The sequence below is a fragment of the Nicotiana attenuata genome, chromosome 5, assembly GCF_001879085.1.
Source record: "Nicotiana attenuata strain UT chromosome 5, NIATTr2, whole genome shotgun sequence".
Classification (NCBI taxonomy): domain Eukaryota; kingdom Viridiplantae; phylum Streptophyta; class Magnoliopsida; order Solanales; family Solanaceae; genus Nicotiana; species Nicotiana attenuata.
The window spans coordinates 50,374,673-50,390,630 of NC_031993.1; the positions used below are offsets into that span (position 1 = coordinate 50,374,673).

The window sequence follows — 15,958 nt, forward strand, 5'->3', positions numbered from 1 at the left end:
TGGATGAGTTGGCGTAAAGAAAGATTGTTTGCAATCCAACAATCTCGTCGAAGGCTTATTCTAGTACCATGAGCTACATTCCAGCCTGTGCCTGATCTACAATATTTGGCTACTTTGATCATGCTTTTCCATATGTAGGAGGCATTAGAATGTGTGTGCAATATGTACTAATAATTATTAGTATTAGTATTTTGATGGTTATATTTAGCGGAAAGTATGTTAGGCCATATGAAGTTAGTGGAATGGGAGTAACGCCATAGAAGACTGGTGATCATAGCCTTGTTTTTTGGGGCTAATTTTTGGATGCCTAACCACCCCCACACCCCCTTAGATTTAGGAGAAGTAACTGTATCCCAATTAATTAAGTGAATTTTACGCTTCTGTGCCGAGGAACCCCATAAGAAGTTACGTTGAATGCGTTCTAGTTGTGTTATGATTGTATGTGGTAGTAAGTTAGTTTGCATTGGGTAAATTGGGACTGAATTTAAAACTGACTTAACAAGAGTGCTTCGCCCCGCAAGGGTAAGGAATTTGGATCTCCATTCGGATAATTTGGAGGTGACTCGGTCAATAATGTATTGATAATCAGATGTTTTAGGATGATGTATTGTGATTGGGAGACCCAAGTATTTTCCAAAATTTGTGGCAATTGGGATATTGAGGGATGTTGATAGGGATTGACTAAGGTTGGTGTCTACATTTGCAGAGAAAAGTAATTTAGATTGTTGAAAATTGATGCGCTGCCCTGATTTTGCACTTAACACGTTAAAAATTTCAATAATGGTTTTAGTATTGGACATTGTTGCCTTGGCTAACAACACGGGATCGTCAACAACCATGAGATGCGAGAGAGGTTGGGCATTTCTATTTAATTGTATGGGTGTCCAACGGCAAATATCAACATTGTGTTCGACTATACGGGACAAGGATTCCATACAGATGATGAATAGATAAGGAGATAGAGGGTCTCCTTGTCTAATACCACGGGAAGGTTGGAACAAAAGGGGTGTGTGTACCATTAATAAGTATTGAAATGGAAGAAGTAGTGATACATGACATTATGAGATTGATTAGTATTTGTGGAAAGTGTAGTTGCTGAAGTGAGAAGCGGATGAAGGACAATTCCAAGCGGTCAAAAGCTTTTTCTAGGTCAACTTTAAGCATTATGTTGCCTATTTTACCCTTTTATCTCCTAAATAAGTGTACTAATTCTTGAACGAGAATGGCATTATCAGCAGCCCTACGACCTTGAAGCTGATTTGAGTTGGGTTTATTAGTTTAGGCATCAGTGGGCGAATTCTATTGACCATAATCTTAGTAATAATTTTATAAATCGTGTTGCAAAGCCCAATTGATCTATATTGAGTAATAGACTCAGGATGATTTATTTTGGAATAAGAGTAATGTTAGTTTTATTAATTTTCAGTGGAATAGAGGAAGTAGAGAACGCATGTTGACAAGTGTGAATTACTGCATGATTTGTTTCATGCCAAAATTTTTGGAAGAATATAGGGTGGAGGCCATTCGAGCCTGGGGCTTTTAGAGGTTTAAAAGAACGGACGGAAGTAGCAATCTCAGTGTTTGTGTCACGACCCCAGTTCACCCTCCATGAACATGTCGTGATGGCACCTAGTTCCTACAACTAGGTAAGCCTAAAAGTGCGGGAATAACAATTTAACTTGCGGAATCGTTAATTAAACTGAACATATGGAAAAAATATCAACTGAAAATAAGGCCACCCGGCCTATACAACTCTAAAGATATGCGGAAGTCTACAACTCAATCCCAAAACCCGAAAACTCACGAGAAACACAGGCTTATAGAATTACCATAAGTACTCTAGCCTCCAGAATGTCTACATCAAAGTATGATAGGAATAAAAAAAGCACTATAACTAGAATAAGAAGAAGACTATTCGGTCTGCGAACGCTGCAGATATACCTCGAAGGCTCCGTGTATCTCCTCGCCTCAAGGATAGTGCGCCTGAGTAGAGGTACCTGGATGATCTGCACGTGAAAAAACATGCGCAGGAAGGGCATGAGTACACCACAGCGGTACTCAGTAAGTGCCAAGCCTAACCTCGGTTGGGTAGTGACAAGGAAGGTCAGGGCCCTACTGAGATAAACATAATAAATGATGAAATAAGGAAAACAGTATAGATAAAGTCTACAGCGAGAATCTAAACAGGATAAATAAGGAAAACAGCAATAGGAAGCAGAAACAAAACGATATAAGGAATATTGCTCACAACAGGAAGTAATAGCTGGTTATCTCTTGGTATCCCGAGGATCTCTTAGTATCCTCATCATATGCACTAGGGATCTCCTGGTATCCCGAGGATCTCTTGGTATCCTCATCATTTATACGAGGGATCTCTTGGTATCCTCGAATCTTACATTTACATGTGCCGGGGTTCTCCTGGTATCCCGCACCTCAATCCAGAACATAACAAGTACAGGGGGATCTCCCAAGATGCCGTCCCGTAGTCCCAATTTAAAACACACAATAACAGCCCAAACATCAGGATAAATGCTAAACTCAGAACAAGTAATAGAAATCCTAGCCTAACATATTCCACGTAGCACAAACAAGACAGTTTAAGCACTTAAGCAAGTAGGTCAACTAAACATGCTCAACTAAACTAGCATAGGATAAACTTACAATTCAAATAAGTAGGTAAGCAAGAAAACTCAATTTAAATACTTCAAGTAAAAACGGATTTTCAACAATTAGCTCAAGTACGCGCTCGTCACCTCACGTACGAGGCTTTCAGATATCAAATATCATGTCCTAAGGGGAAGAGGTCCCCCACACAAGGTTAGACAAGCCACTTACCTCGAACCGGCTCAATATCAACTAGAAACCACGCTCTTGCCACGAGTATCCAACTCCAAATGGCCTAAATCTATTCAATTCAATTACACATTGTAAATAACATCGCAAACAACTGGTTTTGCTATTTAATTCAAAGTTACGGCGCGTAAAATTAGGTGAAATGACCGAAATGCCCTTCAGGCCAACGCCTCGCAATCGAATAATTTTCAAATTTTCAGAACCCTCGTACTCTCACGAGTCTAACCGTATAAAAATCTCCCAAATCGGAGGTCAAATGCTCACTCAAAACCCAATAGTTTGTTCTAAGAAGTTTTCCCCCATTTTGATTCCAATTTCGAAATTAGATGATGGATTAAGCTATATATTGATGGAATACAACAAAAAGGGATTAAGGAAACGTTACCCAATGATCTTCTCTTCAATACCCACTCAAAATCGCCCTCTCTCGAGCTCTCAATTGATTTTTCCAACTCTAGAAACTCAACCCTCGAAATTCCCTTTTCTGAACAGGTGTTTCTGCTTCTGCGAACAAGGGACCGCATCTGCGGTCCCGCTTCTGCGGACCAATATACCGCTTCTGCGGTTTTCATTAAAGGGGACAGGGCCACATCTGCGATGGCTGGGTCGCTTCTGCGGCTCCGCTTTTGCGGAAATGGCACCGCTTCTGCGGCTTCCAAGGGAAAAGGGGACAAGCCGCTTCTGCGGCCACATAGCCGCTTCTGCGGCGCCGCATCTGCGGTCCCAAGCCGCAGATGCGAAAATACCAGAAGAGGGACATTCAGTTGCTGCATTAACTTCAAAATTCCTCCGTTAACCACCCGAAATCATCCCGAGGCCCCCGGGACCACAACCAAAAGTACCAATAGCACCTAATACCTCATTCAAACTTGTACCAATCCTTAAAACACCTCAAACAACGTCGGAAACTCGAATTAATCAATGATTTGAGCCTAAGAACTTCAAATTCCATAAAAATACATTTTCGATCAAAAACCTAACCAAAACACGTCCGAATGACCTGAAATTTTACACACACATCCCAAATGACACAACGGAACTACCGCAACTTCTGGAATTCCAATCCGACCCTCGGATCAAAAACTCACTATCGAACCGGAAACTTCAAAAATTCAACCTTCGGCATTTCAAGCCTAAATGAGCTACGGACTTCCAAAATACATTCCGAACACGCTCCCAACCCCGAAATCACCTAACGGAGCTAACAGAACCATCGGATTTCCGTTCCGAGGTCGTCTTCACACTGTTCCGACTACGGACCACTTTTCAACACTTAAGCTCTCATTTAGGGACTAAGTGTCCCAAAACTCTCCGAAACTTAACACCGAACGTCCCGGCAAACCAAAATAACCGAAATGAACTTAGGGGAAGCAGTTAATAGGGGATCGGAGCGTAAATTCTTAAGACGACCGGCCGGGTCGTCACAGTTTCTCTTTATATTGATTGCGTACAGTCACTGACTTGTGCTTGTGTCGGAGAACCCTAAAGGACCAGGTTACCAGGTCCCTGTTGTGTTCCTCCATGTGGTTGTTCACCCATTTGTTGATTTTCATACTTTAACAAAGTCACATGAAGTGTATACCTAGTAGGCCAGGTTGCCAGGTTTTCTATCTGGTTCTTCACGACAAGTTTGTTAAATCATCAAAACATAAGACGCATAAGGCCAAGACATTAAAAACCCATCAATGCCAAGATATTAAAAGCCCATCAGGGCCCAAGTGTTGTGTAAGCAAAATTACTACTCTATTGGGCTCTTGTTTGAGATTTTAGACAGCCCAACAATATAATATTAAAAATATTTTAATTGTGATTTAATCAAGTTCGCGAAATTAACATTTATATACATATATAAGAATAATTTTTGTACCTTCTATCTCAACTAAACTTATGGCAAAAAGAAGCTAAACTATAAAAAAAAGCATGTTATAATTTATTACTATTGTCTGTTATGACTTTACTAGTTTAAATAATATTCACAAAACAAAATTTGTACAAAGTATAGTCTAGCAAATGATAGTTAAGCAGGCGCTTCGAATTCATTTACATATCGAGACTAGAATTCAGTTCAAAGTATATCTTTAATGTCTTTGTTCTAGGAGAGAAGTATAAAACAGAAGTATATAAATATTCCCTCCTTTCAGTTTTAGTTGTTCACCATATTAAAGATATAGTTTTATTTTTACTTGTCCTTTTAGCAAATCAAGAAAAAGACAAACTTTTTCCCTAGCGTACCCTTATCATTAATTACTCATTTCTAATTGTTTCCCAAAGACTTTTTGAAATGCTATTATTATGAGGGAGTTATAAGGTAAAATACATACTACGATTATTATTTTTTAAGGGGCGTGAAAAGTCCAAAGTGAACAACTAAAAGTGGGAAGTATGTAAAGTGATTAATTATAAACTTTTGTTGTTTAAATAAAAAAGGATTTTATGTTCCTTTTATTGATGGTGAAAAAGTCAGAACGATATATACACATCAAGTTATTAATTAATATATTTGATAATATACTATAATTTTTACACTAATAGTATTTATAACTTAAATTAATAAAAATAAATAAAAATGCTAACAACATATAATAACAACAAAATCCATTAATTTCTCACAAGACTAATAATATATAGTATAACTTAAATTAAATAAAAATGCCAACTTAAAGTTAAATTAGTACTTACTACTTAGTAGTATGAACATGTAACCCCTAACGGGTAGTTTCTTTTGTTAATTAATTATGCATCCAGTTTTAACCCCAAAAAAAAAAGTGTGAAATTTATAAGAAAGAAAAACACTACTTCACACACTCAACAAGTCACAAAGTCGCGCTCCCATTGCCTCTCTCTCAATCTCAATCACCACTAACACTCTGTTTGGATCATTGTTCCCAATCGTTTTATAATATATTGTATTATACCGTATTATACTGTATCATTTTATGAATATAATGTTTGGATAGATTGTATTGTTTGTTATTGTTAAATAATAATTTGTTGTTTGGTTTGACTGTATCATACTGTACTGTGACAAGTTTACTAAAATACCCTCAATTATTTAAATATTAAATTTATCAAAAATTATGCATAAAAATAATTTTAAAAAACAAAACAGAAGAAGGCAAAACACAACAAGAAAGCATAACAAAGGGGCAAGACAGAAGAAGTCAAAACAAAGAGCACAACTAATTAAAATTGAGTTACAAGCAAATTAGGAGAAAAAATAAAACAGAGGGCAGCAAAACACCTTTAACATTGGTCTAGAAAAAAATATAGTAGGTTATAAGTTGGAAATTTGGAGTTAAAATAGAAAAAAGATAAAGGGTAAATTAGAATTGTGGAGTAATAAGTTAGGTCATAATTAAAAAGAAAAATAGGAAACAATACCACCACACCAAATCGGTAGTTTTAAAAAAAAACTTTTTATTATTTCGGAATAATAAATTTAACAATACAATACAACCAATTTTAATGAAACAATAAAAACAAACATTGTTTCGGAGTAACAAATTGTCTTGAAACAAACCCCAAAATCGCACCATTTTCAACTCTCTCTCTCTCTAACACAGAGTTCTATTTTGAGCTTAACAGTTAACACTGAAGAGATAGCAACACAGCATTTTTGAACTCCACACACACAGAGACACTTTCCGTATATAATATACATACTATAGATATATAGACATAATCATCTGTCTATTTACATTTTGTTGTATGTATGAATTATTCATTAAAAGTGAGCTTACTGTAAGAATAGAGAAATGTACAGATCGGAGCTGACGGAGGTTTCCGGCGAGGTAAGGTCGCCGGAGGTGTGTTCCGGCAATAACAGCGGCAATGTGCGACCGACGACGAGTGAAACAGTTTCGCCGTTGACAGTATCAGCTTCGTTCAAGGAAGGGAAGACTTACCGAAGAAGAACGTCGATGAGGCCAAGCCTTGACGCAGACGAGTTCTTAAACCTTCTCCACGGGTCGGATCCGGTGAAGTTGGAGCTTAATCGACTGGAGAATGAAGTAAGAGGTCTGTATTGTTAGCTGGATTGGATCCAAAGCTATTTGATAGCTAGCTGTGTTCTTCTGTTGTGAGTTTTTATTTTAATTTTTTCTTGCTTTTTACAGTTTTATTGATAGGGTGTGTGAATGTGCCATTGTAGATAAGGACCGGGAATTGTGTGAGGCTCAGGCGGAGATCAAGGCGTTGAGGTTCTCAGAGCGCTTACGAGAAAAGGCTGTTGAAGAGGTTTTGATTTTTTGAATATTTACCTTCTTACAATGTGACGTGATTTCAAAATACTACCTCAGTCCCAATTTTGTGTAATGTTGATTGATTGGACACATAATTTAGGAAGGTGTAAAAGAAGGCAGATATATTTTTGTGATTGTAAATCACATAATTAAGGGTAATTTGGTAAGTCTAAAGTTAAAGTGTTTCTAAATATAGAAATGTGTCAAGGGTTTTGGGACCGACCAAAAAACAAAGAGTGTCAATTAAAGTGAAACATAGGGATATTTTAATGTAAGTTAGGTATCGAATTCCTAATTGCTAATAAGACTATTATTATCAGCTTCAACACTTTTATCCAAACATGTTGCTGCTTATTTATAAAATCAGGTTCAACACCTAAAAGTGCTTTTCAACACTTGATGCTTCTCAGTTACTTTTAATCAACTAAACAAAATTTTGAGTTATTGAGGATGTGCAAACAAAGAGGAAGTAGGAAAGTGATACCATTTTCACTTTTAACGTCTAAAAAACTGAGTTCAAAGGTCAAGTGCAATCACAGTTGAAAATTGTTCAATAAAGAGCGGCGTTGATTAAGAGAAGCATTGGCTGTGAAGTGAATGCATTAACTGCATTCTCTAAGTTTGACAAGAATTGTAGGAGTTGAAACAACTAGGACAGAGGACAAAATTTTGCTATGACTGGTTGACTGTCTTGTTTCAGAAAAGAGTTTATATTTTGTGCAATAACGGTGTATATATTTTTCATACCATCAGCCATCAGGTTAAGCTGATACAATAATATGTAACTCGTCAGAAAAAAACTTGTAAGGTAACTTGACAAATAGACTAATAACCTGCTATAACCAGTTAACATAAACTGTTAGTGTAAAATTTTACTCCCTCCGTTCAATTTATGTGAACCCATTTGACTGGCACGGAGTTTAAGAAAAGAAAGAATGACTTTTGAAATTGTGGTGTAAAATGAAACACATATATTTTTTGTTAATTGTTTCCAAATAGGGAAAATGGTCATTCTTTTTGGCACAGACTAAAAAGGAAATAGGTTCACATAAATTAAAACGGAGGGAGTATAAAACACTGTCGGTGTATATAATTAAAATTCTTCAGAAAAATATATGGTAAAATACAGAATTCTAACTTTAATTCTCTTGCTGTTTCTGTTGCCTTCAATATCTATCAGTGCATTTCTCATCTAAAATTTACCATTTTGGAAAAAGTCTTGTTTGAACTAGATTTTCTGTTATGTAACTGAATTTACTTTTGGTTTGTGTCTTAGTTTAGGAGCAACAAGATGCTGTTCATATAATTTGGACTTAAAATTTGAGGATTCATTAAAAACCATTTAGGGAAATTGCTATATTACTTAGATATTAGTATTATCTACATTATCGTACTACTTTTTCTTTTGCCCTTTTTGGGAAGGGCAGCTTGTTCCAAAATAAGAATAGCATGTATAAATTCCACATTAATTGTTGAATACTGCAATGTACTCTTCATTGATTGGGCAGGTCTAGATTAGTATTGCAATCATGTTGATTTTTGGAAACATAGTTCTAGTGGTACCGTTGCATATTTGTCCCTTACGCACTTTGATTTGGGCATATATGATGAATTCTATTGTGCTAATTTTAGAGCTATTCATTAGTGCTAAGAATGCAGGCTGATACAGTTAATTGTTTTATATGATATTAGCTTACGGCCGAGTTGTCAAGGGTTGACGAAAAGCTGAAGGTGACAGAATCTCTTCTGGAAAGCAAGGTACTAGCTCGAACTCTTCCCTGTACATTTCTTTTGTTTTGTTGATGTGCATTCATAACTGTGGATACAATTCATGCTTGGCAGAATCTTGAAATTAAGAAAATTAATGAAGAGAAAAAGGCATCCATGGCAGCTCAGTTTGCAGCAGAAGCCACCCTTCGAAGGGTTCATGCTGCTCAAAAAGACGATGATATGCCTCCAATTGAAGCCATTCTTGCGCCTTTGGAGGCTGAGCTCAAGCTTGCTCGTCAGGAGGTCTGTGGCAGTATTTCGCATCTGGGTGTGATTATGTATGTCCTCACCTCATAGAACTCATTCTCTGGCCTATTTCTCCTTAGATTGCAAAGCTACAAGATGATAATAAAGCACTGGACCGTCTTACTAAGTCAAAAGAGGCAGCTCTACTTGATGCTGAGAGAACTGTGCAGTCAGCATTAGCAAAGGCTTCTATGGTGGATGACCTTCAGAACAAGAACCAGGAATTGATGAAACAGATAGAAATATGCCAGGTACGTCGATCACAGAAATGGTGCTTCTGCTGTTATGAACGTTAGACCACTTTGTTGTTATTCTTTTAATCTCTAAATCATCATCCTTTAATTATGTTTTTCATACAAACATACATCAGGAAGAAAATAAAATACTGGACAGAATGCATCGACAAAAGGTTGCAGAGGTTGAAAAGCTTACCCAAACTGTACGTGAGCTTGAAGAGGCTGTTCTTGCTGGCGGTGCTGCTGCTAATGCTGTCCGGGATTACCAACGAAAAGTTCAAGAGATGAATGTAATTCGCCCTAGCAAGACTTCAATAAAATATAAACTAGATATTTTTTATGTGGACAATCCCTAAATTGGAATGCTTCTACTTATCCATTCTACAGGAAGAAAGAAAAACTCTTGATCGGGAGCTAGCACGTGCCAAGGTAACCGCTAATAGGGTTGCAACCGTGGTTGCTAATGAGTGGAAAGATGCCAATGATAAAGTAATGCCTGTTAAACAGTGGCTTGAAGAAAGGAAGTTTGTGCAGGTTTGATAGTTTTCCTTGACTTTCGCTATAAGATAGTCATAGGGGCATCTTGTCCTAATAGAACTGATGCAATCTAAATAAAGTAAATGAGCTCACATTGATCTCAGAAAATGTTCTGCAGGGTGAGAGGCAGCAGTTACGTGACAAGCTTGCAATCACTGAACGAGCTGCAAAGTCCGAAGCCCAGTTGAAAGTACAATTATGTCCCAATACAGGGTGCATTTTAACGTGATTTTGATGCTATTTCTATAATTTATTTTTATCTTGATCTTGATAATTCCCTCAGGAGAAATATCATCTCAGGCTCAAGGTCCTCGAAGAGACATTGAGATCGACTAGCGCAGGTGCTCGCAGTACACCAGATGGTAGAAGTTCAAGCAACGGCCCTTCCCGTCGGCAATCACTGGGTGGAGCTGAAAACATCTCCAAATTGTCCTCGAATGGCTTTTTACCCAAGAGATCACCATCATTTCAGCTGAGATCTTCTGGGGCCAGTACAGTGTTGAAGCATGCAAAAGGGACATCTAAGTCGTTTGATGGTGGCTCAAGATCATTGGACAGGACTAAAAACCTTCTGAATGGAACAGGTCCAAATTTCAATAGCAGCAAGTCCTGTGATGGGACTAAGGATAATGAGACTGCGAACAGTTCATGGAAAGCGAATCAAGATGAAAAACACAATGATTCCCAAGTGACAGGAACAGAGGATACTGTCCCTGGAGTATTATATGATTTGCTGCAAAAAGAAGTAATTGCTTTGAGGAAAGCTGGTCATGAGAAGGATCAAAGTCTTAATGATAAAGACGACGCTATTGAGGTTAGATCGACTGCTGATTGGTATCATGACTACCTTCACTCATTCTGATTTTCTGCAAAGTTTGATAACATTCTTGTGGTTCAGATGTTAGCAAAGAAAGTAGAGACTTTAACAAAAGCCATGGAAGTCGAGGCCAAAAAGATGAGAAGGGAAGTCGCTGCGATGGAGAAGGAAGTTGCTGCCATGCGTGTTGAGAAACAACAAGAAAATAGAGCCAAAAGATTTGCCAATTCCAAGGGTCCAGTGAACAGTTCTCAGCTACTTCCAGGAAGGTATGCATTCAATTCTGTCAACCAATTATGTTAAATGAACTTCAAGTCAGTCTTTATCGCTAATTATCTCGCAATCCCTTATCTCAGACTTTACATTCAAGCAAAATTTTCTTTTTAACTCCTGTCTAATCCCTTCTGTCATCCCCTTGAGGACTTAAGCCAAATTTTCTTGACCCAAATAAAAGAGGAAATAGGAAAAAAAAGAATGAGTCCTTGCGGGATATGCACAATACATCTTTTTCCCATTTGCAAGGAACTTAAGTCTTTACTTTGAATTTCTTTAGACACATGATTCCTCGGCGTTTCAGTAAGCAGTTTAAAGTATTCTTCGACTTTGGCCCCCAGGACATAGCTCAAGTGATAAGGTTGAGGGACTTGTGCCTTAGGTCACAGGTTCGAGCCCTGCATCATGCGAACTAAGCCTGGTATTTAAATGGAGAAGAGTAGAAGGGCGGACCCATTATCCCCGAGTTTCGAAGGTTGCGGTTGGTCCTAAAGGTTGGCCCAGACATATTTCTTGGTCATAAAAAAAGTATTCTTGGACTTTGAGTTCAGACCCTTTTTTTCTTTCAAAGACAAGCGTGAAATAGCAGGTGGACCCCTGTTCTAAATGAAAAGTCTTTTGGGGCCACCTACTGTGTGTCAGATTGCATGGTTTAGCTGATTCCTTGTTTTACAAGCTACTTTTGTGAAATTACAAATTACTTTTTTCATACCCCTCCCCCTATCCATCTCTATTTCAAAATGAGTCTAGAAAAACTGTTGTGTGAACTTTAGCGCTAACATGTTTAGAACAAATAATTTGAAACTTACTATGCCTGTGAGGATTCACCTGGAGGTTAAAGTAGAATCACTATTACAAAACAAAGACGATTCATGATTTAAACTTGATGGGTTCGACCTTCAAGGTTCTTAGCACCGAATTTTAGACTGATCCAGAATTTAATATTTGTTGAAATTTTAGTAGTTTTCACATATATCTATATTCCGCGTCAAAATACTGTGTTTAGTTGGACTCATTGAATATAGGCTGCATCCCCCTTTGTTACAGAATAATTAGGTTGTCTGGCTTGAAGCTGAATGAACAATATTAGGCCATTCTAGCAAATGATGTTATCTTATTTTGCATTGTGGGAAATACAAGAAGATTTCTTTTGACTTGCCAAAACAAACGTGAGAAACAGAAGACATTAGAGGCCTCTTTATCAGTGTCTACTTTTTTAGACATTTGTATTTGTTTCTGTACTCCTGACCTAATGGTTACAAATCTTGTTAAAGGCTGGGGTGGAGGGGAAGGGGTTGGACTGTTGGGAGTTAGGACCATCTTGAGCTGGATCCCATTTGGCGTATGTTTTCAACAAAGAAAATTCACATGCTTCTATGATTGTCGATGCCTAACACATGATGGTGGTGAATGCTTATGCTGTTGTTGAGGCCTTATTCTATGATGGTAGTGGAAACAGATGACCATATCAGGTTTCAATATCTTTGCTTGAAACTTATCTAACTTGATATATTAAGACTTGAGGCCTATATTTTGGAAAAAATTATGGAGCGGAACATGTACATGTACACGGAGTGGATGGATTAACACTTGAGAATATGATTCCATGAACAATGTCAGGAGATGGGCAGTCTAATGAGCCTCTGTCTTGGTTTATTGCATATAGGGGCTCAGCCCTTTTGCTCTGCTCATTCATCTGATAACTTAATTCCTTTAAGAGGTCCTTAAATGACAAACTCAGACTTGAAATATAATCTTTTGAATTCAGGTGGGGTTCTAAAGGCACGTAGTTTATCTAAGATGGCAGTTATAGGCAAACATATAGTAACTGAAAATAGCTGGATCCTCAATTCTGGTTTGAATCACTTTTTTTTCAGATGTTCATCGTCTTTTTTAGTTTTGGCAAGTTATAACATGAGGTTTCTTCCCCTCTATGCATCATGTGGACAATATGGTTGGAAAGAAATTACAGATGTTTTGAGGGAAAGAAACACCATTCTTCTCTTGTAGCGTATAGATTGCTTACAGTCTTTATATTCATAGTGTAGGAGTGGTATGCTGGAATTTCCAGATTTTCTTTTGGAATTTTTGGAAGAGGTGATGCTGTAACAGTATATGTGAACTAGTTGTCTTCCTTTTCTACTTTCTGTAGTACCTTCTTGGTACTTAACATCAACAAAATACCTTACCTTGTTACAAAAAAAAAAAAAAAAAAAAAAAAAAAAAGAAAAGAGAGAAAGAAAAAAACATGAGGTTTCTAGGCAATGCAGGTGCAGCCACAAGGGATAGATTCTGCAGTTCCGGATCTAAGCACAATTCACTATCTAGCAAACTAACTTTCTCAAAGATTTTTATGCTTTCCCTTTCTAAAAACCCTCTATTAGGTTTCCTTTTCTTTTCTCCAGTTACTGTTCACTCATCCTTGCAATAAGTGCTAGGGAGAAGTGCTGAAATGTAGAACTTCACTGTGCCTATTATTCAATTTTATTTATTTTTAGCTTCAAATAATATGTATATATCTACAGGAGTGTAGCACGGAATGGGTCAATGCGAGGCACACAATAACATTCGCGGACAACCCCATAGACAGCTGTAAGAAGCAATTCTGCATAGGCTTGCTGTCATCTGCATACTTTTACAATTCTCCTATTTTCTAACAAGCATGCCAACGCCTCTATTCTCTGCTTTCTGAAAGTGGCAAGATAGAGATCTCTCCAAACATGGGAGGACAACAGGTGATATTTTGGTGTGCTTCTAACATACGTTATGACGCAAGTCTGCTTAGGAATCGGCAGGAGGTTCTAGCTATCAAAGTTGAACTAACTTTTTGGCAGAACATTTTAAGCTGTGGTTTTGTAGTTGTATAGATAGCTTGTCAGCATTTACTTTGCCCTGTTTTCTTTTCCCCATCTTGTTTGCAGTCAATAGTAGTAATCTGCAGCTCTAGTGTGATATCTTCTTGTTCAGGTTTGTCAATATTCTTGTAATCAGATGAAGATCAGAAGTTTTTGCCCCCTTGAACGTGTTGCATTTTTGTGTACTATTCTGGACCCTGATATTTCAATTAAAGTTGAGTATTTCTGGTCATATAATTTTCAAGCCTGAATCAGGTAAATTTGTTGCATCCTATAGTTGGAGAATGATTTAGGACTTCCAAACCATTTGGATTTTTAAGAATGGTTTTGCAATTGTTTGATTAGTTTGCTCCTTTGAATTCCCAACTGCATTGAGATATGGTACTTTAGGTTGTCAAATGTCTCGCAGTTGAAAATATTCTGCAAATCCAGCATTATTAAAGCTCTCAAGCATCCAACTCTGTTAAAAGGTATTTTTGAAGAAGTACCAGAGATTTTATTTGGACTATGCCCTTGTGTCAGGAAACAAGGTCATAGTTGCCTAGTCAAATGTATGCGTAATCAAACTCATGAATATGGTTTCTGATCCACCCCTGTATATGGTTTCGCCTTGGACACACTCCTTATTTCCTTACAAAGCAAAAATAAGTAAGTACTAAAGAGTAAAGCTAAGAGCAACATACTTCTCTTTTTAGGGTAATGCAAATCTCTCTAATCCAGCCAGTCCTCCGGTCAAAGACAAACTCAAAGTTCGATTGTACTTTTAATCTAAGGGGTCGTATGGTATGATCGTAGACATATAAAATTTATTAAGTCTAATCCATACAAAAATTTGGATTGAATCTTAATTTTATTTGGGTTAAATAATTAATTTAAACTTTACAAATTAAATTAGTCTATTTTATTATTTGCAAGCCCAATGTCCATTTCATCTTAAGGCCCAGACTCATGCCATGTGTCAAGTGACATGACATATCCAGTCAAACTCAAAGCCAACAAGATGACGTCACGTGTGAAATGATGTGGCAATCCCAGTCTAAAACAATGACCAATCAAGAGTTGCCAAGTGTCTAAAATGACATGTCTTGGACAATCACTAGCAAGCTTATCACATAACTTATGTGATAAGTTTGATGACTCACAAGAGCTAATCAGAAATTCAGAATCAAGCAAGAGAGTTCATATGTAGCTGGACTGTCCATCCTCTACCATTATATATAGAGGGGTTACATAACTCTCTGGAGACATTCAGAGTTGGAGAAGAGTATTCCGCAATTGGTGAAGCCATCCACAAACATAGAGATCAATCATTAAGTGCATAGTTCTTCAACAAAGGAGTGATCAACGAAGTTCTTCCCGGAGATCAACCTATAACAATAAAGTGTTGCTCGACGTTCTTGGCGATTAAATATATCACAAGGAGGTCTGCATCGTCTACATTCGAGAAAGATGCTTCTCAAGCCCTCTAATCACGGAGAATTTTAGAGAGGAGAATCAAGGGATACATAGAATTGTACTCACAAATATTTATCAATAAAATATTTTTTTCTTCATATTAATTTGTTGCAGCTTATTTTTTGTACTACGAAAATTTGTCGCGAAAACTTTTTGGCACGCCCGACGGAACCAATTCTGCCTTTCATCTCTCCTTTTTGCAAGTTGAAAACTACAAACTTAAGATATACTGTTGCAATGGCCTTCCGCATGTGTGATGATATTTCATGCAACGATGCTACTGCTGCCACATCGCTGAGCTCAGTTGTCATGACCCAAATCGATGGGCCGCGACGGGCACCCGGTATCTTACTCAATCGAGCACCAACATAACATATCTTTTCATGTCATACTATCATAGATAACTGAGCCAGAAGGCTGCTGTGAGATAAGTAGAATATAACATGTGATACCAATTTATACATAAGACATACGGGTCTATAAGGCCAAAATAACCACTCGTACACTGAATAGGCCGACAAGGCTATACAATCTTTTACGTACATGACATCTGTCTACAAGCCTCTAAGAATACATAATTTTCATAAAGGTCGGGACAGAGTTCCTCCATACCAAACAATACACATCTAAATCATACTAACCAAACAAGCAACTCCGAAGCAAATTGAGCGCATC

At 37.5% G+C, this 15,958-nt stretch overlaps 1 protein-coding gene across 1 annotated transcript; it reads left to right on the forward strand.

Moving 5' to 3' along the window:
• Nucleotides 6,359–14,060, forward strand: LOC109225832 (microtubule-associated protein 70-2-like). Its single transcript, XM_019390613.1, has 11 exons — nt 6,359–6,870; nt 7,004–7,089; nt 8,787–8,852; nt 8,937–9,107; nt 9,191–9,361; nt 9,481–9,636; nt 9,734–9,880; nt 10,002–10,073; nt 10,167–10,697; nt 10,782–10,969; nt 13,499–14,060. The coding sequence occupies exons 1-11, from the start codon at nt 6,609–6,611 to the stop codon at nt 13,536–13,538; spliced, it is 1,890 nt and encodes a 629-aa protein (XP_019246158.1). The 5' UTR covers nt 6,359–6,608; the 3' UTR covers nt 13,539–14,060.

What these genes read in the sequence shown, in the direction of transcription:
- LOC109225832 (XM_019390613.1), top strand. Translation starts at nt 6,609, where the DNA reads ATGTACAGATCGGAGCTGACGGAGGTTTCCGGCGAGGTAAGGTCGCCG. An exon ending in GAGAAAAGGCTGTTGAAGAG is followed by an intron (nt 7,090 to 8,786) that starts GTTTTGATTTTT and finishes ATATGATATTAG; the next exon opens with CTTACGGCCGAGTTGTCAAG. An exon ending in ATAAAGACGACGCTATTGAG is followed by an intron (nt 10,698 to 10,781) that starts GTTAGATCGACT and finishes CTTGTGGTTCAG; the next exon opens with ATGTTAGCAAAGAAAGTAGA.